Source organism: Seriola dumerili, unplaced genomic scaffold (assembly GCF_002260705.1).
Source record: "Seriola dumerili isolate Sdu_G_001 unplaced genomic scaffold, Sdu_1.0 BDQW01000068.1, whole genome shotgun sequence".
NCBI lineage: Eukaryota > Metazoa > Chordata > Actinopteri > Carangiformes > Carangidae > Seriola > Seriola dumerili.
Window position 1 is genome coordinate 4090682 of NW_019174323.1, and position 22958 is coordinate 4113639.

The following is a 22958-nucleotide window of genomic DNA, read 5'->3' on the forward strand; positions in this document are numbered from 1 at the left end:
CCCCCCCACCCCCCTTCTTTTCAGCTCCATCCACTGTGGCTAATTCTGCCTGCCTGCTCCCTTGGGCGTAATTGATCCCCATATCGTTAACGTACGTGGATCTATCTTGGGGGGAACGCCCACTGCTTTACTGCTAGTCCGCGCTCATTGAACCTTAGAGCCCAGTGAGCTCTGTGATTGTGGCTCTACCACAGCACTATCCGCATGCAACAATGGCTGTAATGTAAACTGTTTTGTTATCTGCATGGGCAGGCCCCACAGATAGACTCGGTGACTGTTTAGTCTAACCATGGGGAGGCGGAAAAAGTGGATCTTGGCGGCGCGGTCCCCCTTCGCAACCATAAGGGGCCACTTGGGCCCCAGGAGGAAGGGTGTGGAGGGGCTGTGTGTGAGCAGCTTGCTGGGGGTCCTCCGGTATCACACCTGGCTGATAGGAGAGGAGGATGCGGCCCTGCTGCTGGCCTCCTCGCAATGCTACCAGCACCACCGAGCTCACTCCCTGTCTTTCTCCTTCTGCTCCTCCTCTGCAGATGGTGGGAGCGAGGACTTGGCAGACCCCCGCTCGCCCAGTCTAGACCCTCACCTGAGCCACGTCGGCCAAGGTAAGCTGACAATGATTTCCCAAATCTGTTTAGTTATTCAAAGTAAATCTCAAAAAGGAAATGAATGACCTCACAGATTCATGAAATACAGTTTTGCCTGTGAAATCTGAGCACCCCAGCAGTAGCTTGTCTTCTCTTCTGTTGCTTATTATGGAGTGTACTGAGCCACACCCAGACGTGAATGTGTATTATGTGAGTGAATGAGAAGCTAAGGTACTGAGGAAAAATCATGCAAGCTCTTTTCCCACCTTTACCTTCTCATTTCCTTTAATACTTTTCTCTTGGTAGTCTCTTTCCAGACTCCATTTCGTCTCACTTAATGTTTTTACAGCAGGAACCCATGGAGGCCTTGTTTGCCGGGGCTATATTTTATTCTTTTTTTTTTTATATAGCAGAAAAGTTTATGACCACTGGAAATGAAGTTATATTTACAGGGAGAGAACTGTATGAATTTTATATTCTTGTAAATTTGTAAATCAGGGGGAAACAGACTATATTCAGTACAAGTTTATTAACAGTGGGAATGTCAGAGCATGGCAGGAAATGTTCTGGGCAATTATAATTTCATATTGCAGCCTTTTTTTCCCCTCCTTGTGCATGTTTTGAACTGAACACCTTGATGAGTAGGTGTTTGTGTTTGTTTCGAGGCATGGAGTGGCCCTTAAACATGTCTCTCATCACAGTCTAAAATAAAAGACCATCATTTCCCTCTTGACGCTTTTGTTGTCTGGATTTTACCGCTGAAGTGCGGCTTTTCCTCCTTTTCCACCCTTCCAGTCTTTGCCCTAAATCACACCTTATGATTTCTGCTTCAGCGTATTGCAGCTTGCATGAGGCTGTTCAGAAAAATAATGTAGTGGGTGTTGAAATTGTGTTACAGAAATTTCAAAACGTATCATCTTTGGCATCACTGCTGATTTTGAGATGATTATCCTTGTGTAAAATGTCAGAGAATATTTGGTTAGTAGTAGAATCCAATATTGAACATGCAGTAAAGGTTCCATATTGTTATATATAGTATATATATATATATATATATATATATATATATATAAAGTAAGATCAAAGCGCTCAGTCTACAGAGAAATGCACACAGCCGGTATTCAGGAACTGAGCCTTAAAAGGAGCCATCAGGTCTTCCTTAACTTTGTGATGTCACAACAAAGCAATCACTGCACTTTACCATGCCCCAAGCCCCGCCCACCTGGACCCACCATCCAACCTTTCCAGGATTTGGTTTCTCTGAGTGTTTACCTGAAATCTGCCATATCTTTATTTGAGTCAGCCAATCAGAAGAGAGGCTCAGAGCCTCCTCTCTTCTGATTGGCACACCAACCTGTTGTTGCTAGAGCTCCAGAGAGAAGCCTCAGAGAGGAGATGTAAAACTACATTGAGATGGTTTTTGGTTCAGTTTAAAACCACAAATATATCTTCTTATGGATCAACACCGGAAGAATGTAAAATATAAGACCTTTTAAAAATGAGTTGGATTCTGATTACTGGTAATTGCAACCAGAATACTAAGTTCCCCCTTGGTATTCACACCAGGCTCTGCATACATGAGGAGAATTTCCATGCGGGAGGATGTAACCACTGCTCTGGCTGTTATTTTTTGCTTTTGCAGTGACATTCCCCAGTGAATGGATGGACCGACTCCAGCACTGCTGGAGCCTCAGAGAGACGAGTGTGTTTGTTATTTCTTCCATGTGTGCAAGTGTTTCTGTACCCGTGTGTTTGCATTACAGCAGCCGATTTGCCCCCATCCTTGCTGTAATACAGGCTTCCTGTGGGACTTGTCACGGCCCAGTGTCTGATAATGGCTTCACGTCTCACTGTGGCTGCTGCTATCTGATGTGAGACTGTTGCTTGACCAGTTGGTTTTACAGCTCCGTCTGCAGGGAAATGGGCAGTCTGAGCCAGAACTGATTCACAAAATGGATGTTGTGTTTACAGACAGCTGGCTGGTTTTTTGGGGTTTTTTTTTTTTTTTTTGTTCACTGGGGGAATGTGAGTGTGTGTGAAGTTTCAAAAAATAAAATCCCCAAGTTGTCATAATTTGTGGTTTTTGAAGCAAGAGAGGAAAAGAGGGTGGGTGAATGATGGAGAGTGGTTGTTTGGGTTCTGTCTGTAATTACCGCTCATTGTGAGAGGCTTTCTTTTTTTTTTTCTTGTAAATAAATACTCTCTCATGGTCATGACTGTGCTCTTTTTTTGGGTTCGTTTAAACACAGTTCATATGGTTAGAAAATCCTCTTTTATTATATTAAAATTGTGGGGTATTGTGTTACTGTTGGGGCTGACGGAGGTCACACAGCCTGTAGATTGTAGCAGTGAATGTAAACAGCACGAGCTGCCTGCAGGGCTGTTCTCTCTTCTGGGTCACGCCAATCTTGTTACACTCAATACTGGTGTTGCAGTGATATCAGAATCCAGGGACCAGGCGCAGGTTCTCTGGTCTGTCATACAGTTTCTACAGAGGGTGAACAAACAGAAACACCTGCACAATCCAATCCAACACAGTCGCCTTCAAATAAACCCCAACCCTGAAACTGAAGACTCGTAGATCGACAGGAAACTGTCTTGGTTTTGATTATTGATTAATTGTTTGTCATATATCAAGCGAAATCACTTGTTAAATCAGTTACTTGAAAGATATATTTTTCTCAAGAGTGTGCCAGCGAGGATATGATCCGCGTTGCATTATTAAGGCGTTTCTGTCATTCTGTCCAGCCTCATTAACTGTTCGGATTAAGTATCAGCTGGATATCAGTGTCATGAAACTGAAAAAATGTCCTTTCATTACTGCATCCATAAATACAGAGAAGACTACATCAGTGACAGCCTGATTCTCACATCCTTACACTCTTCCATGAAGTCTCTTTGTGTTCAATGCAGGAACTGATTCTGCATTCGACCCCAACAGTGTTAGAATGTCATTACTCAAAGGAGAGAGAAGCATCTCATGCTGCTTTGTGTTTCCCTCCCGTCCTGCAGGTGGCAGCATAGACAGCGACTGTGCCTTTGAAGGAGACTACGCCGTGCCCCCGCTCTCTATGACCGAGGGCATGCAGCACATTCGCATAATGGAGGGCGTGTCACGCTCACTGCCCTCCTCCCCGCTGCTCACCCACCAGACCATCAGTGTCAGGCTACAGCCTGTGAAGAAGCTCACAGGTAAAGACACTGCAGTGACAGAGGATTCACACAGGGTGCACCATTTGAATTAGTTAGGCAGTGTTGTCACATTTTTTTTTTAAAGCCTGGTTTTCGGGAAGAAAACCACAGCCAACAGAGATGTGGGCTGAATCTGGTTCAGATTTGTGTTGTACGCACATCCTTGCCTGTAGCTGTCCTCCCCCATGGACTCATTGTACTATTACAGTCTCCCTTAACCCTTCACTGTACAACTGTAGGCAGTGTATCTGATCAGAGAATCACACACTGTGAATTAAAGCAGATTTCACGAGACAAAGTGAAGAGGAGTGGAATGATTTCTCGTCCTAATGCTTGCTGATAAGCAGTAATCACTTACTGTATTACTTACCCACTAATTCTGAGAAGAAACATAAAGCAGGGCCAGAGCTCTGGCCTGCGGCAAACACTGCAATTTCCAATTCTTGTAATCACCAAAGTCCTACCTAATTGACAGTGCCAAGACCAGCTGATGGGCTGTGAGCTGTGGCCGGCTCTGCCTTCCTTTATGGCTCTTTATCTCTCACCACTAATCGTTTCCTTCCACACTCATCTCTGACATTCAGAGAATGTGGAAAATCGCCTCCCCTCTGTCTCCCCATTAACTGGATTATGAGTCTGTGTCATGTTCGCTCTGCTATTATTATGGGGAAGCTGTGGTTTTGGTACACAGAGCAGTCTGGAACGTCCAAGGTTTACTGCCGTACTGGGTTTCGAAACGAGAAATGAAATATTGACATCGCAGTTTCGCCTAATATCAGTGCAGCCTCCACACTGAAGTAAGAGTGGGTGTGAAGGACTTTAAAGCTCCGTTCAGCAGTCACCACTAGGGTGCACCAGCCTCTCAGCTACCTCAGATCATTAACCATTTCTGATATGCCAGGGGGACCATGATTTTTACATCATACAGAATGATTTATGCCCCCCCCCCAGGTCATTCAAACTGTGGGTTTTTAAAGAGGAAACACGCCAAAACTGATTTTCTCTCATTTCAGCTGGGTGTGCCACAACACTGTGGAGGGTTCTGAGTGTGTGACCGGATCCAGCTGAGGCTGTTTTTTGGGGGGATCAGCAGTTGAGAATTAGATTTGAGAGCAAGCCAATCTTATCAGGCCAAATCACACATTCTTTTTTTCTTTTTGCTTCTCTCAGCTGTTTGAGGAGCCATCTTTGTCTGTTCCATTCGTACTCTTCTTTTACTTAATGTTTTGTGGCAGATTGAGCCATGATATGACGGCTACACTTTGGTGTGTGTGAATCAAAATGAATCTTTAGATTGTCAGCTCATGTGAATCTGTAAATGTATATATTCTGTGGTTGTGTGTTGTTGTCTCGATGGCTGTCAAAGAGGAGTTGTTGTTGCTTAAGAATAGCTTGATTAATGATGTGCAGTGCCGCCGCATTTGTACTATTCTTATTCCACAGTTCCACATGTTGGGACAGGTTTCCTAGTTGCACATGTCGTCATTTGCCTTGACATATTATATCAGTCAGGTGCCGCTGGTTGTAACGGCTGCTTTGTATTTTTAGATTTTGACGTGGGGAATTCGGAATTGTCTCGTTTTTAACATGCAGCATGTCTCTGCTGTGCACTTCCTGCAACTCAGCTGATTTGTTTTACCTTTGCAGAATAAGTCCAGTTAAAGTAGTCATCTTAAGTGTTTGTGTGCATGACAGTGAGAGATATCATTTTGGCAGGATTAGCCCTTCACTGTGTTAATCCTTCCAGATGTATGTCTCTGTCACACCACCTATTGGGCATTATATTGTAGTTTGTTGTACTAATGAAGCCACTGGAAAAAAAAAAAAAAAAACAACTTAAATGTTAGATTTTGTCCAGCCAGTGCGACAGATGTAGCACTGCAGGACGGAAAATCTGTGCATCACCAAAGGTGATTTGGCTCCTTTACATACTGCATGTGAGGAGCCCTCCCAACAAGGCTTCCTCTTGTCAATATGACTTTTCACAGCTTATCGGAGCTAAAGCGCTCATGCATCAGCACTCCTGACTCTATGACAACATACACAAAAGCCCTCGAGTGCCTTGAGGTGCCCTCTGTCCTTCAAGTCCTCAAAGACCTGCGTCTGCTCTCAAGTGGCATTGAGCACCAGATTGTTGGGTCTCATCCACCCCAGCTTTCTCACCCTTTAATTAATTCAACTCAGCGCCACTTCCTGCACAGCTTGACAGCACTAAGCCTGTGTGTGCGCTTTGGCGTCAGAGGCCAGAACCCCTCCCATGCCAGAGATGGCAGAGGTGGGAGAAAGACTGGTGACAGAGGAGTGCATTAGAGAGTAAACAGCAGCAGGTCTAAAGGCAGCTGCACTTTGATCTCCCCCGGTGGCCTCCACCTACCGCACCCTCCCTCTGCCCTCCTGTACAGCCCCTGATTGGCCTTAGGCAGACCAGAGTGGTGATGGTGGTGGGGACTTGAGTTATTCAACCTCATGGCTCTGATAGAATGAAAACGCTATGAAAAACGCTGACCTTTTTCGAGAATCACTGAGTTTCCGATTTAATCCCCTCTGCCTGTGTGAAGACTCTCGAGGGGGGCTTCAGATGCTCGAGGGGTCAACTTGTGAAACAAATTGGTGAAGCAGGCGGGAGTCGTACAGTACAGTACTGTACCACCACTGTGTGCTCATTTCAGATCTTTGTGTCGGTGGTCCCTCCTGATTTTCTGTGGACATTTAAGTTCCACTTTTTCACTGCATTTTTTAAAAACATAAGAAGATATTTAGTAGAGCACAAGCAACGCCGGCCAATACAGTATTGATCCCTGGCAAAAATATATTGACTGATATTCTTTTTACATTACAACACATTTTTGAGAAAATAAACCTTATTATCAAAGATGACATACCTAATAAAGACAAAGTTGTATATATTAGTTTTGTGTTTGTGGCTTTCCAGATTTAAGTGTAATCAAGTGAACCCAGCTTAACTCGACCTTCTGCGACTACCTGCTGAGGAAGAGCATGTGAAACAATCGAAAGCTCCAAGTTTAATTTAACTCAAGGTCCACTGACGAGCTCTTTCTGGCGCTTTAGACCACATCTCACAGTCTTCGGGGAGAGATTTTAGATTTACTCATTGGGTCACGTGAGGACAAACAACAAGTTATTACCATGACAACTGCAAGCTTCTTTCTCTGAGGAAGACCTTGAGATGTGGTCTAAAGCTCCAGAAAAAGCAAGGGAGTTTCAACATCATGAAATAACTTTCTTTCTGAATAGAAGGTGTTGTATGATCTGGAGCGATAGAGATTGATATAAAATACTGCCAGCGCCACACACACATATCTCTGCATTTAACACTTGTCAGGTTCTTTCTGCATATTTGCCTGCATACAGTATATACACCAGTATCCACCAGTATACATCAGTATATTCACCAGTATATTTACCAGTATGGTAGAAAGTACATCCACTCACGTACCATCTTTAGGAGCAGTTTGGAGGTACTCTTACTTGAGTATTCACATTTGAGACATTTTAAAGATGAAAATTGTGCCTACTTTTTATTTACTTAGAAAAACGTTTTACTGCACTACATTTATTTGACAGTTATAGTTACTAGTTACTTTGAAAATCAAGATTTATTATATAATATATGATGCCTATTAAATATAAAACATAGTAATAACTCACTGATGGGGCCATTCCGCTGCTTAATAGATGCTTTTACTTTTGATAATTTCCTGTAAGTATATTCAGCTGCTGATACTTACACAAATGTGTGACTTGTAATGAGTATTTCTTTTACAGCGCTATGTTTAGCAGTATCTGCAATGCCCCAGCGTCTCTAATACAGAATAAAAACACAGCGGAGTCCCCGTCACCTTTAATGCAGCTGAACTAACAATAATATTTTTATACTTTATTAAACTTCTAAGGGAAAGTTCCTTTTTAATCCTCCTGCCTTCCAGAAAGGTCAGACTGCACGGTCAATGCCGACTCGCTGTGTCTGAGTGAAGTGCACTTCTGTTTGCCACCACTGCTGCTGCGGTGAGAAGTGTTTTTAAGCATTGTGATGGGACATATTTTTAAGCCCTTTGAATTTGTCCAGGAAAATGTTCATTTTATGAAACATTTTTCGAGCGAGCCGCGATGTAAGGCTTTTCGGTCTCCTGCTGTGCACTCATGAAAACATATGTTCTCACCGGGGCTGTAGTTGCGGAGGAAGAATTCACATTCTTTACAGTGATAAAAATAGCACTAAAGGTTAAAGTCCTGCAGTACAATCAACAAAATCAAAGTACTCGATACAGAAAACTGATTGACTGATTGAGTTGTAGCTTGTTTCGTAACACTTTCATTTTATAGCTTCCCGTAATTCCCTACAAATTAATTGTGATGTAACTGTAGTTTTATCTGAAGGTTCCTGCTGGGAAGAACTATGTAATTTGGTTCTAATTATAAGAAACAGTTCAGTTGGTACAATCCTAATGAATTAATTCCAATGAATTTTTAATGTTACCTAGACAGTCTTATAATAAGTCATTAAGATTTTAGCCGTTCCTTCATTGAAACTTCTTTGCAAATCAGTGACCCAGCACAAACAAATTACACACAGAAAACAGTCACAGATGTGGAGACATGAAATTTGTACCAAATTAAACAGATATATCCTCAAAAACATCTTAATATTACGAGGAAGAAACTGAATCTACTTCTCAGGGTTTTTTTTTTTTTTTTTTTTCAAATATTCCTTCATCTTCATGCTATTTCGCAGATTCCCGGACCGCTGTGTTTATGTCGTCTGTTTTTAGGTTGTTTTTTTTTTTTTTTTAAGAGTTGTCATGAGTGGCAATGAATGCTCACTCTCGCAGTGATGTCTCTGTAGCTGACTATTATGAGTTGTAATCACTGATTGCCTATTTGTTTCTTAATAAACACCTCACTCAAGTGTCAGTCTCACCAGAGACGTCTCACCCACTTTGATTGATTGGCCGTGCTCCACTCCGAAACATTTAAAGGGAATTATTTCAACATCCCTCGCCAGATTTCACATGGTTTCTCCTAATTAATGGCAGCAATCAATACAATTACTGCCTCCCCACGGATTGCCACATAAAGGTAGAAAATTGCATTTGGCCTTAAATCCTGAGAAAAAGGCTTCATTTAATTATACCACCTAATTTTTCCCCTACTCTTGCTGCAATTATCACAGTCATATGAGTGTATCTAAAATCCATTGTCTCGCTGGTGCTTACAGTAATAGAGTAACATGTGAATAAGTGGCAATGCACTACAGTAAGCGAACATCTAAATGGGTATGATGTAGGTTTAAAAAAGCTCAGTAGCAGTGTGTGGACGGTCAGGATTAACAACGCACAGTGTGCAGAACTGCTTAGTCAGGTTTTACAGCTCATTGTGTGGGTGGTCTTAAAGGACCCACATAAAAACAGCTGAGCTCTGATAAATTAGCTGCTTGTGATGAATGCTGCATTTCTGGGAATGTTTTATTGTTGGGTACTTTTTCTTTTTTTATTGTGCAGGATAAGATGACAGGATCACTTGTTGGGCTATTTCTTGCACAGATATAATGGACTGAAATAAGATTTTACTCCCGCAGCTGAAATTCATACCATTATTTAGGGATTTACTTAAGGTATCTGGGAAATGTAGGAAATCTGCTGTAGAGCTGAAATGATTAGATGATCAAACAAAAATTAATCTGCAACTATTTTCTTAATTGACTCAATTTTAAACTACTTTTTCAAGCAAAAAAATGTGGTTCCAACCTCTCAGTTGTGAGAATTAGCTGCTTTTCATTGTATTAACTTTATAATAATTTAAATATCTTAGTGTTTTGAACTGATTAAGAAACAAAGTATTAACTGATTATTAAACTGATAGATGTTGTAGCCCTGATCTAGACCCAAAGTTGTGGGTGAGGCAAGTTGAAGAAAATTCATCATGAAATACCTAATGAGTTTTCTTTTAGGTTTGTTTTAAAATCATTTGGACCTTTTTTTTTTAATAAAAATTCACCACAAACGAGAAACAGCAGTGAAACAATCTAGAGCTTAAACAATCAATAGTTAACACAAAAATAATCAGCAGCTTCTTTGATTATCAATTAATCATCAAATCAAACATTCACTATCTGCAGCCTCTAGATTGTGAGTAAATTGTGATGATCGTGAACTGAATCTTAAGTTGAGAACACAAATCTCACCAAGACATCGTGACATCGTGTTTCCAAAGTCTTGGAATTGTAGATTTTTTTTTTTTTTCTCTCAGCACTTTAAGAATTTCTCCATTTTGACTTTAAAGCTGAGGGTCATAATGCAGTGGTAGTAGAAGTACCATAGAAGTAATGATACTATAGTGAATTCAAAATTTTACCTTCAAAAGAAAAAGTATTAATGATGTCATCCCTATACTGTATGTATTATACTGCTAGATAATTAGTTTTGATGAATCAATGTTAAAGCTGAATTTTAAAGTTGCAGCTAATTGAAGTGGAGCTAACTTTATCTACTTTATATACTATTGGAATATGGTTTAATTTCAATATTTGTATGTAAAATCTTAACCTGCAAAGTAACTAGTAACTAAAGCTGTCACATAAATATACAATAAAAGTTAAAAGAGCAATATTTCCCTCTGAAATGTAGATGAGTAGCATAAAATGGAAATATTCAAGTAGTAATAGTACAAATACCTCAAAATTGTACAAAATGTAGTACTTTAGTTAGTTGCTTTCCACCACTGTTTTTAGTTTTTTATGGCATTTTATAGACAGAACAATTAATCAAGAAGATAATTATCAGATTAATCGATGATTAAAATAATTCAATCCACCTTCAGGAGCAGGTAAAAAACATGTTCAGTTGCATCAGTAAACATCAACACATAAACAGATAATACTCTCAACATCATGGAACAAAGTTGTTTGAAAATGCTACAGTGTGTCAGTCCTGTGACTCTGCTCTTATATGTTTTATACGTATATCAGTGGGTCCCCGGGTTTCTTGACACCATCATGTATAATATAGATGTTTCCTTTAAGTCATGACGTCATCTAACTCAAACCTGCAGTGCACCTTGCCTTTTGAGTATTCTATGATCCCCTCAGTGCATTTTTGAAAGGAAGACTGACATTTGGGACATCTCAATCTCCCGCTCTCCACGCCTCCATAGCCAGCCTCGCGTTTATATGGCATCTGCTATCCTCTGTGAATATTTCAGATGAACGCTGACATTTGGGACGTCTCAATCTCCACGCCTCCTTACCCAGCGCTGCATCTCGAGAAAATCACTCTTCAATTATTGTCATTATTTCTTGCTTCAACCGTCCCAGCCATCACGGACCCTCCAAATCATTTGTTCCGCTGAGAGGAAATGTGGCATTTTCAGCTCCACTGTCACAGGTGAAAAATAAAGAACGAAGGTTAAATGCATAAAGGAGTAATTGAAATGCAGGTATGATGCCCTCAGGAGGAGCACTAAAGAACCGGTTGGATTAAGTGCCTTGACAGAAATTCTTGTCATATTTTAGTCATCATCCAAACAGTCCGGATGTTTGAGTGATGAAATATCATCACCAAGCTTCATTATTCTTCATTAAGTGCAAACATCAACTCTTTTACTGTGTGTATTACAGTATTTTAATGTCAAGTTACTAGAGGGAATTAATGCATTCTTGTATCTGACATTATTTATTAAGCTCTGCAGATATGAATGGTGACTGCTCGTGCAGAACAGTAAAAGAAGGAACAGTCAAACGTTTTGAGAAAATCTGAGAAATGAGGAGGTATGTCAGTTTGATGTAATCGTGGACACTCAGACACCAGAAATAAAATACACCGTACCCCCAAAAGACAAGTGGGGAGGTATGGTGTTTTTGTTCTGATTAGTAAGTTCAAATGGGAAATACGCTTTCTTCCCTAGAGTTAGATGAGACGGTCGATAAATATTAAGCAGCCAGTTAGCTTAGCTTAGCATAAAGACTGGAAACAGGGCAAAACTGCTAGCCTGGCTCTGTCCAATGGTCATAAAATCTACCTGCAATCACTTGTAAAGCTTTCAGACTTTGTTTTAAATAAACAAGATATAACGTATATATTATTGAACTTTTAGAGGTGCAGGGATGTGGACGTTACATTTGGACTTGGGCGGAATGATATGGAAATATAGGCCTAGTGATTATTTTGACATATATTGCAAAACAAGTCATGATTTTTAGTGGGAATTCAATCTTTGCTGAAAAAATGAAATATAAAAATGATTATGATGATATTTTTGTTGGGTCTGTGCCAAAAAAAACATGTCCTCTTACATCTGGAGAATATGATTTGTAGGCTTCGCCATCACTGTAGCACCATGATGCTTCATTTTTAATGGTCTGTTGTGATACATTTTACCTTTATTAAAAAAAAAAAAAAAAACTGCAGCTGCTGCCATTTGGATTTTGCACTTGACCATATTGTGATTTTCGATAATATTGCAATTAATCGTTCAGCCTTACTTTGGACTGAGCCAGGCTCGCTGCTTAACCGGCTGCTGCCTGTAGCTTCATGTTCAGATGTAAAAATAGAGTGCTCTCAATCTTCTCATCTAACTCAAAAAATGTCAATTTCTTTGCTTTCAGAGCCGCTCATATAGCAAAACACTGTGTTTACCTTGGAGTTTTATTTATTTTGGTAATGTCTCTGACACACAACTGCACATTTAACCAGATGAATATTAGAGTTCAATGAGCACTAAGGGCACTTTAGTTTCTCCCTAACCTGTAGATTACTCTGTTTTCCAGTGTAATTGTATATTGTATTTGTTGGGTTACACTGTAAATGCATAGTTCTGTTTATACATGAATAAACATTTTAAATATCACCTTAAAGGACATTGATTGATTGAAATCGAAAAGAAAAACACTATAATAATGCAGATAGACAGTAGGACAAAAAACCCAACATAATGAAATCAATGATCATTACATTAAAAATGTAACACAAATGGATTTTGTTCGTCCAAAGCTCAGAGGTGCCTCTGAACAATTACACAGAAACAACAAATTAAAGTATCCTAAATGACTGTAAATAGTTTATAACAATAATGTTTAAAAACTACTTCCAATTTATTAATTTAGAAATTGACATTATGATACATCTAATGGAAAGAGTAAAAAAGACTCAAGCTATGGTGTTTAAAAAGTAAGGAGGGAGGGTACAGTAAAAGACACAGCAAATATAAACTAGGAATAGTAAAAATGACAAAACACCACATAATATCTCCAGACCTGTGTTTTGTGGCCATGGCAATAAAGATTACAGTTTATTCCCTGAGCTTAAAGCTGTCATGAACTGCATGAGGATGTTTAAAGATAACATAAAGACGATGTAAATTTAAATTGCCTCAGAAGCGTAGTCTGTGACGCAAACTTAAACTTAAAAATCAGGGCAAGATTGCCATCACTCCCCGACTGATTACAGGTCTCCTCATTTACAGGAAACACCAGTCAGCAACGATCTTGCTTATAACTGTTTCCTGATGCTTCTGTCTGTCACACACTTACGCAACCTCCTTGAACAAATGTATCTGAGCTCATTTTAATGATAATAGTGTTTTACAGTTAAAGCCAGGCATGTGATCAACCACCCCCACTTGTCATTTCACTGGATTATGTTGCATTCTGTTGATAATATGCAAAGCGGCTATAATATCACACCACTTGTATCATGTCACACATGGAAATGTGAAGTTATTTTTTTCCCCATAATGATAAATATGGCAGAAAATAAAGGCAGTGTTTGACAGCAGGGACATTTCAATAAAAGACCCAGGTTTTATGGTTTACATGGTGCACGTAGCATGGCACTCAAAAACTTTAAACTGTAACTGTAGCACATCTTTAAGGCTTGTTGGTATCATGGGCAGGTGGCTGGAGATGTCACTCTGGGGAAATAAGTGAGACTGGAGGAGATTGATTAAAAAAAATAACAGAAAAAAAAACACTTAGAAAACAGCGGGCTTACAACGCATCCGATGTGAACCCCGACAAAAGCAAAGACGGTACACAATAAACTCTCACCCCCGTGGGTTTGAACCCCTAAAAAGCCGTAAAACATGGCTGCAGCTGTACAAATACGGTTTCAAGGGTAAAACAAGGACAGAGCGGGATGCCTGAGCCCAAGAGGAAAATGGAGTAGGTTTTATTGAAACCCTTGTTTCTGTCAAATAATACCTCTGCTCCTTTTTCCCCACTTGTGATCTAATGTGTCCCCAAAGCTCCATGCATGAACGGCAAAACTGCGTCCCTTTAATAATACCCTCCCTTCCTCCCTCCCTCCCTTCCTTCCTCCCTCCCTCCTTTTTTTTTTTTTATGCCATTTTCTTTCCTCCCCCAATACCCACCCTTCTCCTCCCCCTCCTTTTGCTCTGCGGTTGCCATGACAACAGCAGCACTGCACCATTCATCTGTTGGAGACCTGGGCTCCTGTTCCTGTAGAGAGTGCGCCTCTCACATCTATACATAACACGCTAAGCGCTAATGCAGTCACGGAGGCGAACGAGGAGCTCACTCCTATCTGTGCTCACGGGCTCCTCACGAGAAAAAGCTCCCTGTTCTGGTCCGTCTTATTTTATTTATTTATCTTTTTAATTTCTTTCGTAGCGTTGGAGGTTTTGGTCACCTGTCAGCCCTCGGTGCGCGCCGCCACCACAGAGGTGTCACCTCTGTGTCCCCCTCTTTCCCCAGTGACACAGTGACTGCTGCGTTCTTCCTTCCTCCTTTCCTTTTCCTCCCTCTCCCTCTCTTTCCTCCTCCTCCTCCTCTTCTTGCTCCTCCCGTCGCTGCCAAATCTGCCTGGCTCTGTATCATTTACTGCGACTGAATTGAGCGGGCAGCATCGGCACTGAAACCTGTGGAGATTTCCTCAGAAAGGAAACAAGAGGGGGAAGCAAGAGAGCGAGCTTCTGTTCCTCCGCACTTATCCTCCCCTGCTCTGCTGCAGGTGTTTTTTTTTTTTTTTCTTCCCCTGTTTTTCTTTTCTTGTTCTTTCCTTGTTTTTGATGAACTGGTCATCGCTCAGGGAGGAAGGACTGCGCGTGTCGCTGGAGGGGGAAGGAGGGGAGCTGGTGCCGTACTCCAGCCTTCAGGAATGCGAGATCTGGTTTGAGAATGGTGAGCCCTGCCACACCCTCTTTTGCTCGTTTCATTCCTCCATCTGTGCCTGCAAACTGTGTCTCCCCCTCCGGTCACCTGCTGCTCCACCTTTTTGCCTGGCCAGAGCGTGCTTCTGGTCTGTCTGCTCTCTGATCTCACATCTGGAGCGGCTGGAGTCGACCGCTGGTTCCAATGACGTTGGTACAGATATGGGGCTAATGGGAGGAGTGCAGGAAAGTAATTTCTCTCCGTGAAATGATGCATTTGTCAAAGGGCTGCACTCTAATGACAATGTAGGCTCGAGGACCTGTGAATCAACCAGAGTGCCAAGTGTTTTTTCGTGGCAAGCTGGTCTGTTTCATGCGTCAGCGTGGGTGAGCATTCAATTGTCTTTGAGTGTGTGTGCGTGTGTGTATACGTGCATGTCTGTTAGAGTGTGTGTCTAAGCACAAGCTGTGGGTGGCTAATGGTGCTTGTTCTTGTTGTTGTGTGTCTCACTTTTCCTTCCAGAGCACAGCGTCATATGTAGCATACGGTTGCGTAAATGGGTTGAAGTTGGTGGGGGGAATAGTTTTCCCCCACACCATGCAGTCAGCAGCAGCAGCAGCAGCAGCAGCAGCAGCAGCTTGTTGTTGTGTACCAGAATCACCCTGTCATGTGCTGGGATGTGGTTCCTCCTTCCAGTTCCAGTGCTGCAGGCTGCCTGCCTCCCTGCCTGCCCGCCTCGTCCCAGAGGACTACTAGCTGGTGTGTGAACAGAACAAAATGTCTCAATAACACTGTCTGCCAGCAAAACACAAGCACCTCATCAGCAGCTGCTATTACTGGTCTCAGGTGAATGGTTTTTGATGAGGCGCCCACAGCCGGTTTTCGCACCACTTAGTATCACCACCTGGAGAGTGATTTGATGAGCTTAGCTTGTCAGCTGTCATTCAGACTGTATCGGGCAATGACACTAAGAACTTCAATTTCAGGGTGGTTAGATAGCCATGTTGATTGTGCTCATGGTGGAAGAATGTTTCCTGGTCTAAGGATCCCTCATGGAGTTATTTGAACCTGATGGAGCAGGGTGAATTAGGTTCCATCCACGGTGAGAGAGAGAAAGAGAGAGAGAGACGGCATCCTTCCAGTTACAACACAAGGATGTCAATATTATTTCTCTCTCTCGCTCTCTCTGGATGTTTTAGCTAAATGATGACTGTCTGACAAGAGGTTGTCACGCCTGAAGAATCTAAAGATAGCTCGGCAGAGACGAGCTTTTTTTCAGACCGCTGTAGAGCTTTTCATGAAGAATATAGGCTGCACTATACCCAGAGAAAATGTGTGATACAGTATAACTGGTGAAATGGCTGATACAGTATGTTTTCCAAGGTTGCATCTCTGCTTCTACCTGAGTTCCTCAAGTGTCTTGTCTTTGTCAGCGCCCAGTGACTTCATATTTATTCACAAGACAAATCAGTTAAACATGGCTTTGAATTGCAGGCCTCTCAATTGATGTGGCCCACTTACCTGAAAATCAGCCAAATAAAACCCCTATATCCTCTGCAGTGCTTCAGAGTGATATTGATTTATATAATTGCTCAATTTCCCTCCCTTCCAATCCCCTGAGCCTGTGTCAGACAAATGGCTCGTAAGCCTAAGATGAGTTGTGAAATAAATATGACAGACCGTCTAAAATCCAACCTCCTTGGGTCACTTTTTTAGGCATCATTTATCCTGACCCACAGCATATAAAATGAGCCTGGTTGGACTAATATCAAGTGCCTCTAGAAAATTAATGTGGTGTTAATTTGCTAACTGGTGGATTATAGGCTATATTCACCATTTAGTGACAGTAAGGCTTCTGGATTTCTGCCGGAGCTGTGCGACTGTTTCACCACTCAATCTTGATTACAAAAGCAGCCTGCTGGGTGACTCTATTGGCAGGTGGGCACAGTATGTACTATGCGTGACAGCCCGGCTATAAATCAAGCAGTGACGACACCACTGTCCTTTAAAACCCCTCACTTTGTTTCTCAGTGCAAAAGGTTAGAAGAGGAATCTAATTATCAGCTGCAAGCTGGAGTTTTTGGAAACTGGTTGGAGGTGATCTCCCATCAGTCAGGTGACCCAGCAACTCTCACTCAAGCAGCATTTCTCAATTGTGTAGAATTTGTCTTCAAGCGAGCTAATGTTCGCTGCTTCTGCAACAACTCCCTGGGATCTACAATTACAATCTTTTATTATGATGAGAGAAAATGCAGTCAGTGCTGCCATTAGCAAGATGAAGTCATCCTCTTGTGTTCTTGACCCCCCTCAGACCAAGCTCTTTAAAGTCAGCTATCTGTGCCAGGTAACAACCTGCAATTAGAAATCTTCCCCCAAAGCTTTCAAAACAGCAACCATATACCTTCTGCTAAAGAAATGCAACCCAGGCAGCGCCAACCTTAGCAATTACAGGCCCATCTGTAATCTCCCTTTCCTTGAAAAAAATTCTAAAGAAAGCCGTTTTAAACCACATACCCAGTCATTTAAATGACAACGGCATATTACTTAAGTTTTAGAATAGTTATCGCACCAACCATTGCACTGAAATAGCGTTGCAAAAAGGAATACAAAAACTGAGACTCATTGTTGTGCTAACAAAGTGGCTGTCCTTGGCACAGTTTTTGACACAGCTGATTATGACAGGACAGTTCGATTGACAGTCTCAGGCAGTGTCCTTGTTTGGTTTCCTTCATACGTGACTATGGTGTTCCATAAGGAACTCTTCTTAGCCCTCTGCTATTTTATTTATACACGTTCACTCTCGGTAACATTGTCACAATGTCGTTTACCACTCTTATGCTGACGATCCACAATTTCATAATTTAGTTTTACCAGACAATCCCAATGTTCCGACCACATTAATGCACAGAGGTAAAGAAAAAACTTCAGAACGAAATGAGAAAAAAAGTGATTTGATTTTCCTCTCATAGGACTCTGTTAAAAGAGATGAACTTCAATAAATATTCAGGCCATGATTCAAAGAATTAAGAGCGATTTTAGACTCAGAGCTGAAGCTTAATTTCAATTTGAACAAGATTATGAAAATATCTATTTGTTTTTAATCATCTTAGGAGCATGGCTGAATAATTTTGCTGGAGCTTTAACAAATCATCACATTAGCCCATTGTTTATGGGACTGTACTCGCTGCTCTGGTTCTTTTTACTTGTTTTGTAAATCTTGAAACAACCTACCACCCCCTTTTACCAAAGATTACCAAATTATTCAACTCCTCCACTGTCTTGTTTCTTGAACATTCCCCATTTTCCACACAATAATACTGGAGAGGCTGCCTTTTGTGGAATAACTTGATCTTAGAATAGCAAATTTGCTCTGTATTTTTTTTTTTCTTTTAATATCAAAACCCATATTTTTTTCCTCTGTATTTAATTCAGAATAAAATTATGTCCAGGGCTTTCATGTTTTTCCCTTTTGGTTTTACTTTTTAATCCCCCAGTGATAACTATTAATATCAATTAACATATTTTACTATTTTATTGGTAATGATTCTTCATCCCTTACATGAAGCATAGCAAAGAGCTACATCTTTGCATGAGAGCTGCTATACAATAAAAAGTTACTGTTCCTATCTTACTACCCCCTTACAATGGTTGTTTTGTGGTTGCTTACATTTGCTATTATGTGGATATTTAGCAGTCGGCTACCTTCTGGAAAAAAAAGTGCAAAAGAGAAACCCGCAGTGTGCTATTAATAGCAATGATAATGATTTGCTTACAAAACAGAGCAGTGGGTTACATATACCACCTCAGTGCTTTCTGTGAATGCTGATGTTGGAGAGCTGAGCAAACATTTCTATGTGGCGATACACACACAAACACACAGAGGCCTAAAGAAGTGTGTTATTGTGTGTGTGTGTGTGTGTGTGTGTCCATGCGTGTTCAAACCCTTACGGACTACTGCACAGGACTGCACAACGACACCAGTCACAGTATTAACATTCACCACTTGTCTGTCTGCTGTTAACTTATTTGCTCAGTCATTTCAGGGCGCTGAACCGCTATGAGGCATTTTGTCTGGATCACAGCCCTGACTTTGCATGGCTGCAATCAGTCTGCTAAATATGTCGACGGGATTACATAAGAGCAACAATTGATTACAGCTTTTGTCAGACATGAAAGAAATTTAGGGGGGCTTTGATGTTTATTTCATGTTGTGCTATAGATAGTGGAAGATTATCAGAAACATTGTAATCAGAAGCTTAATCGGAAGTCATCTAATGCTTTTTCCTCATTTATTGTCTTGCTTTGAGTTCTTAACTGAATTCCTTAATTGAATAAGAGCAGAGAAACATGCAGCTCATCCTGATTTTTCTCAATGACGAGGGTGTGGTTGCAGGAAGGTTATAAATATCTCCACTAGGGGCTGAACTCCTGTCGGGACAGAGGTCAAGACAGCCTTGCTATTATTAGGCCACTGTATCAAATGGTGTCCTTGGCAATTATGCTACTTTCACTTTTCTTAAAGTGGTGTCATATTTAACTTTGCAGCTTGCTGGTGTCCCTTATCCTAAGGAGAGCTGTCCTCTGTTGTCTCCCCCGCTGAGGAGGGGGTCTGTGAAAAGTTCAGAGACATCGCTCCGCCACCGAAGGAGCCAAACCATATGAGAAGAAAGCTAACAGTGTCGGAGCTGCTCAGTGTTAACAATAGCCGCTGTGCTTCTACAGCTGAGTCATGAGGGCAGAGTCCTTCAGGAATGAAGGGTTTGTTCACCAGAGTAGACAGCTGCCCAGAAAGCCTGCAGTATGGAAACACACGACAGGGATTTAGACCAGATATGGTGTTTTAAAAATAAAGCAGCTCTGAGCAAATAAATGGTCCAGTGTGGTACATCTTAAGAAAACAAAACATTATTATTCTTCCTCAAATAGTGTCAAGCTGGAGGACTCTTTTCAAACGATAACTATAAACAGCACATTCGATTAGCAGATTGATAAACAATGTTATCAAGAGCCATAAATGAAAAATCAGTACAGTCTGTAGTTCAATAAAAAAAATGTAACTGGTAAGAATATTATTGGAAAACGCCTGGACCTCTGGATTTTCTAGTCTTGACTGTTCAGGCAGGATGTTCCATTGTGCCCAGGTGGGAAAAATCCACATCATGTTAGGTCTTTGGAGTTCAGTCTTAACGTCAAACAGCCTTAAAGGCCTGTGCGAGGACTGCTAACTATGTTTCTCTGTCAGGTTCTTCTCAAAACCTTTTAAAACCCAACTAAATTTCACATTGTTACTCTTGTTCCAAGACTGAGGTTCTGCATACAGATTCATGCCTTGGGAAAAATGTGTGTGATTTTTGAATCAATGGATGAACAGATCAGAATATACCTTCTGCAAAATCTTCTCCTCCATAGATTTAGTTCCTCCAGATTAACCTGCTCATTTGTTGATGTGGCTTTGATGTCACTTGTATGCTACTGGTCTAATCCAAACCCAATAAGGTTATGTGAAATGTTGAATTAACAGCTTTTTGGGCGAGGGAGAGCTCGGCTAATGACCGTTCTTAGAACATCAGCCCCTCCCTCCAGCCTCTTAAAATTCTGCCTGTGCCTCACCTTGCTTGGCTAATCCTCCCAAGGCTGTAATCATAGATACACACGTGCGTGTGTGCAGACACACTCGCACACAGACACTCACACGCATACATAAAAGAGGGAGAGGCAGCCTGGCTAATGGACTTGCTGCTGACTGCCTCTGTTTCGAGGCTGCGACTGAACAGATCGCTGTGTAGCACAGCAACATCTGGTCTGCATTGTTTTGTTCAACAAGTCAACAAGACAAGCACACAAAATCATCAGAGGTCTCTGAGCCGGATAACTATATGCACATTGGGAACAAGCCTCTGGGTCATGCATAAAGACTGATGAAATTAATATGAAACAGCACGTCTAAAGTCCTGAGTATCAAGTCCAGACTAAATATCAGCCACGTCTGTGTTTTGCTCTGTGTATTAAAAGAGCTGCAAAAGATGAAAAAGTTAATTAAATTTACTAAAAACTTTGTGCTTGTGTGCTTGCAACTTTTATTGCATCTCTTCTGACTTCATAAGCCGATTTATCGAGAATCTCCTTTGTTGTTTGAAAGATTAATGTCAAGAAAATTCTTGACATTTTCAGAGATGAGCCATAATCAAATAAAAGTTTGTTAAATGAAATAAAATTTCCATCACAACTAAATAAAAAGAGCATACACCTGTACATCATTCTGAAAAAGGCATTCAAGATTAATCGATTTTCAGTTCCACCACCTTATGATATTCAAAACTATCCTTTATGATAAAGTCATAAAGGTTTAACTATGTCCTCCAGCTCTGTTGGAGAATGTGTTGTATGCAGGAACTCAAACGCGTAAAAGCCTCTTCATTGTCCTCGCATCCGTAAAGAAACTTGATAACGACCGCCTCAGCTCTCTCTGAGGCACCAGCAGACAAGAATAGCCACAACACAAAGGATCAGAGCCTCGGTTGCAGCAGTTTGTGTCTTCGAATGCTGAATTCCTTGAATTGAGGGGACGAGGGGGAAGAGCTGGTCCTGTGAGGCAGCTCAGAGCCGTCAGTATGTGGAAGTCGCTTGATTACATTTGAGTAAACGTGTTGGGACCTTTAGGCTTTTAGTGGCGGCGAAATCACCCTCTCGCTGCGTTACCAACACCTCCGAAAAGGTGGACAAGACTCGTTTTCCTGTATTCTGCTTTTGTTGCCATAGCTACCAGGGCCGCGTGCTCGGTTTCTGTAATGCTCTGCTTGGGTTGCAGACAGCTGGGCGATGTATGTCCTCACCCACATCATTGTTCTGTTTGTGTGTGTATGTTAATGCATGCATGTGTGGGCACCTATGTCTTTGTCTGAGTGGGTGCCTGAGGTCACATGTAACTGAGAAAGAACAGACGATGCTTCATTGCTAGAAAAATGTCTCTATTTACTGGCTTATCAGTCGCTTATCTGCAGCGAATGAGAGATTGTGCGCTGCATATTGGACTTTTCACTTCATATTCAGATCTTGTCATTTATTTGTTGAAAACCCAGGTTGAGTCTGAAGGGAATGTCATGTTGAAAAGAAGCTTCCCTCTTTCATATGCACAGCAGCCTGTGAATTTAAATCACAATATTGACTTGCTTTCTTATTTGTTGATCATTTCACCAAAGTGTGTGTGTGTGTGTGTGTGTGTGTGTGTGTGTGTGTGTGTGTGTGTGTGTGTGTGTGTGTGTGTGTACGCTGACAATCCTGGGAATAGAGATCATCTTTTTACATTTTCACATTGTCTTATAGCTTATTTGTTCTCACCAGTCTCACTGTGCCCCCCCCCCCACACACACACACACACACACACACGCACACACACTCTAATCTCATGTACACTTGCATACATGCCACATGCATATTCATATTCACACCCCAACATCCAGAGCATGTAACAAATATCTATTTCACGGCCACGTGCATCTGCACACACAGACTAGATATATTTATTCATAAGCTCATTAGAGGAGTGGATTTGCCTGCTGCCATCCATCACACTGTCACCCAACCTCAGCCTGGCACACAGTGACAACAGAACTGCAGGAGAGAAGTCCCTGGGATTTAGTCTCCTGGAGCCAGTGCTATAGAGGGGATTTACTCCAATAGACAGGCGCACTTCACCATTTTATAGAGGTGAGATCAGGGAGGCAAAAAAAACAAAAGAAATGATAATCTCCCATTCACCATAGTTTATCCAAAAATTGATATTCTGGGGGAGGGGGTGAATAAAAAAAAAAAAAAAAAAGGCATCTAGTCTATCAGCACAGACATTTTCAACTGGTGTTCAGCAGCATGAGAGGGTGAACTGTTGCTGTATATGAGGAGCTCCTGCAGACACTCTGTCACGTGAAGGCTCAGTCTGTCACTCTCTCCTTGTAGCTTGTTACAAGCTGTCGCAGGTACATGCAAACAAGCGGCTTATCAAAACAGGGCAGGACTGTGGTTCAAACGAGACATCTAACTCTGTGCCCCTTTTGCTTAATTGT

At 41.5% G+C, this 22958-nt stretch overlaps 1 protein-coding gene across 1 annotated transcript in view; it reads left to right on the forward strand.

Annotated features, from left to right (window-relative positions):
* The window catches only part of LOC111219589 (protein TANC1-like), a 62545-nt gene that overhangs the window by 34818 nt on the left and 4769 nt on the right, over window positions 1-22958 (forward strand). The window contains exon 2 of the mRNA XM_022742306.1: window positions 3597-3776. Within this exon, the coding sequence (XP_022598027.1) occupies window positions 3597-3776 (180 nt within the window). The remainder of the gene's footprint in view (window positions 1-3596; window positions 3777-22958) is intronic.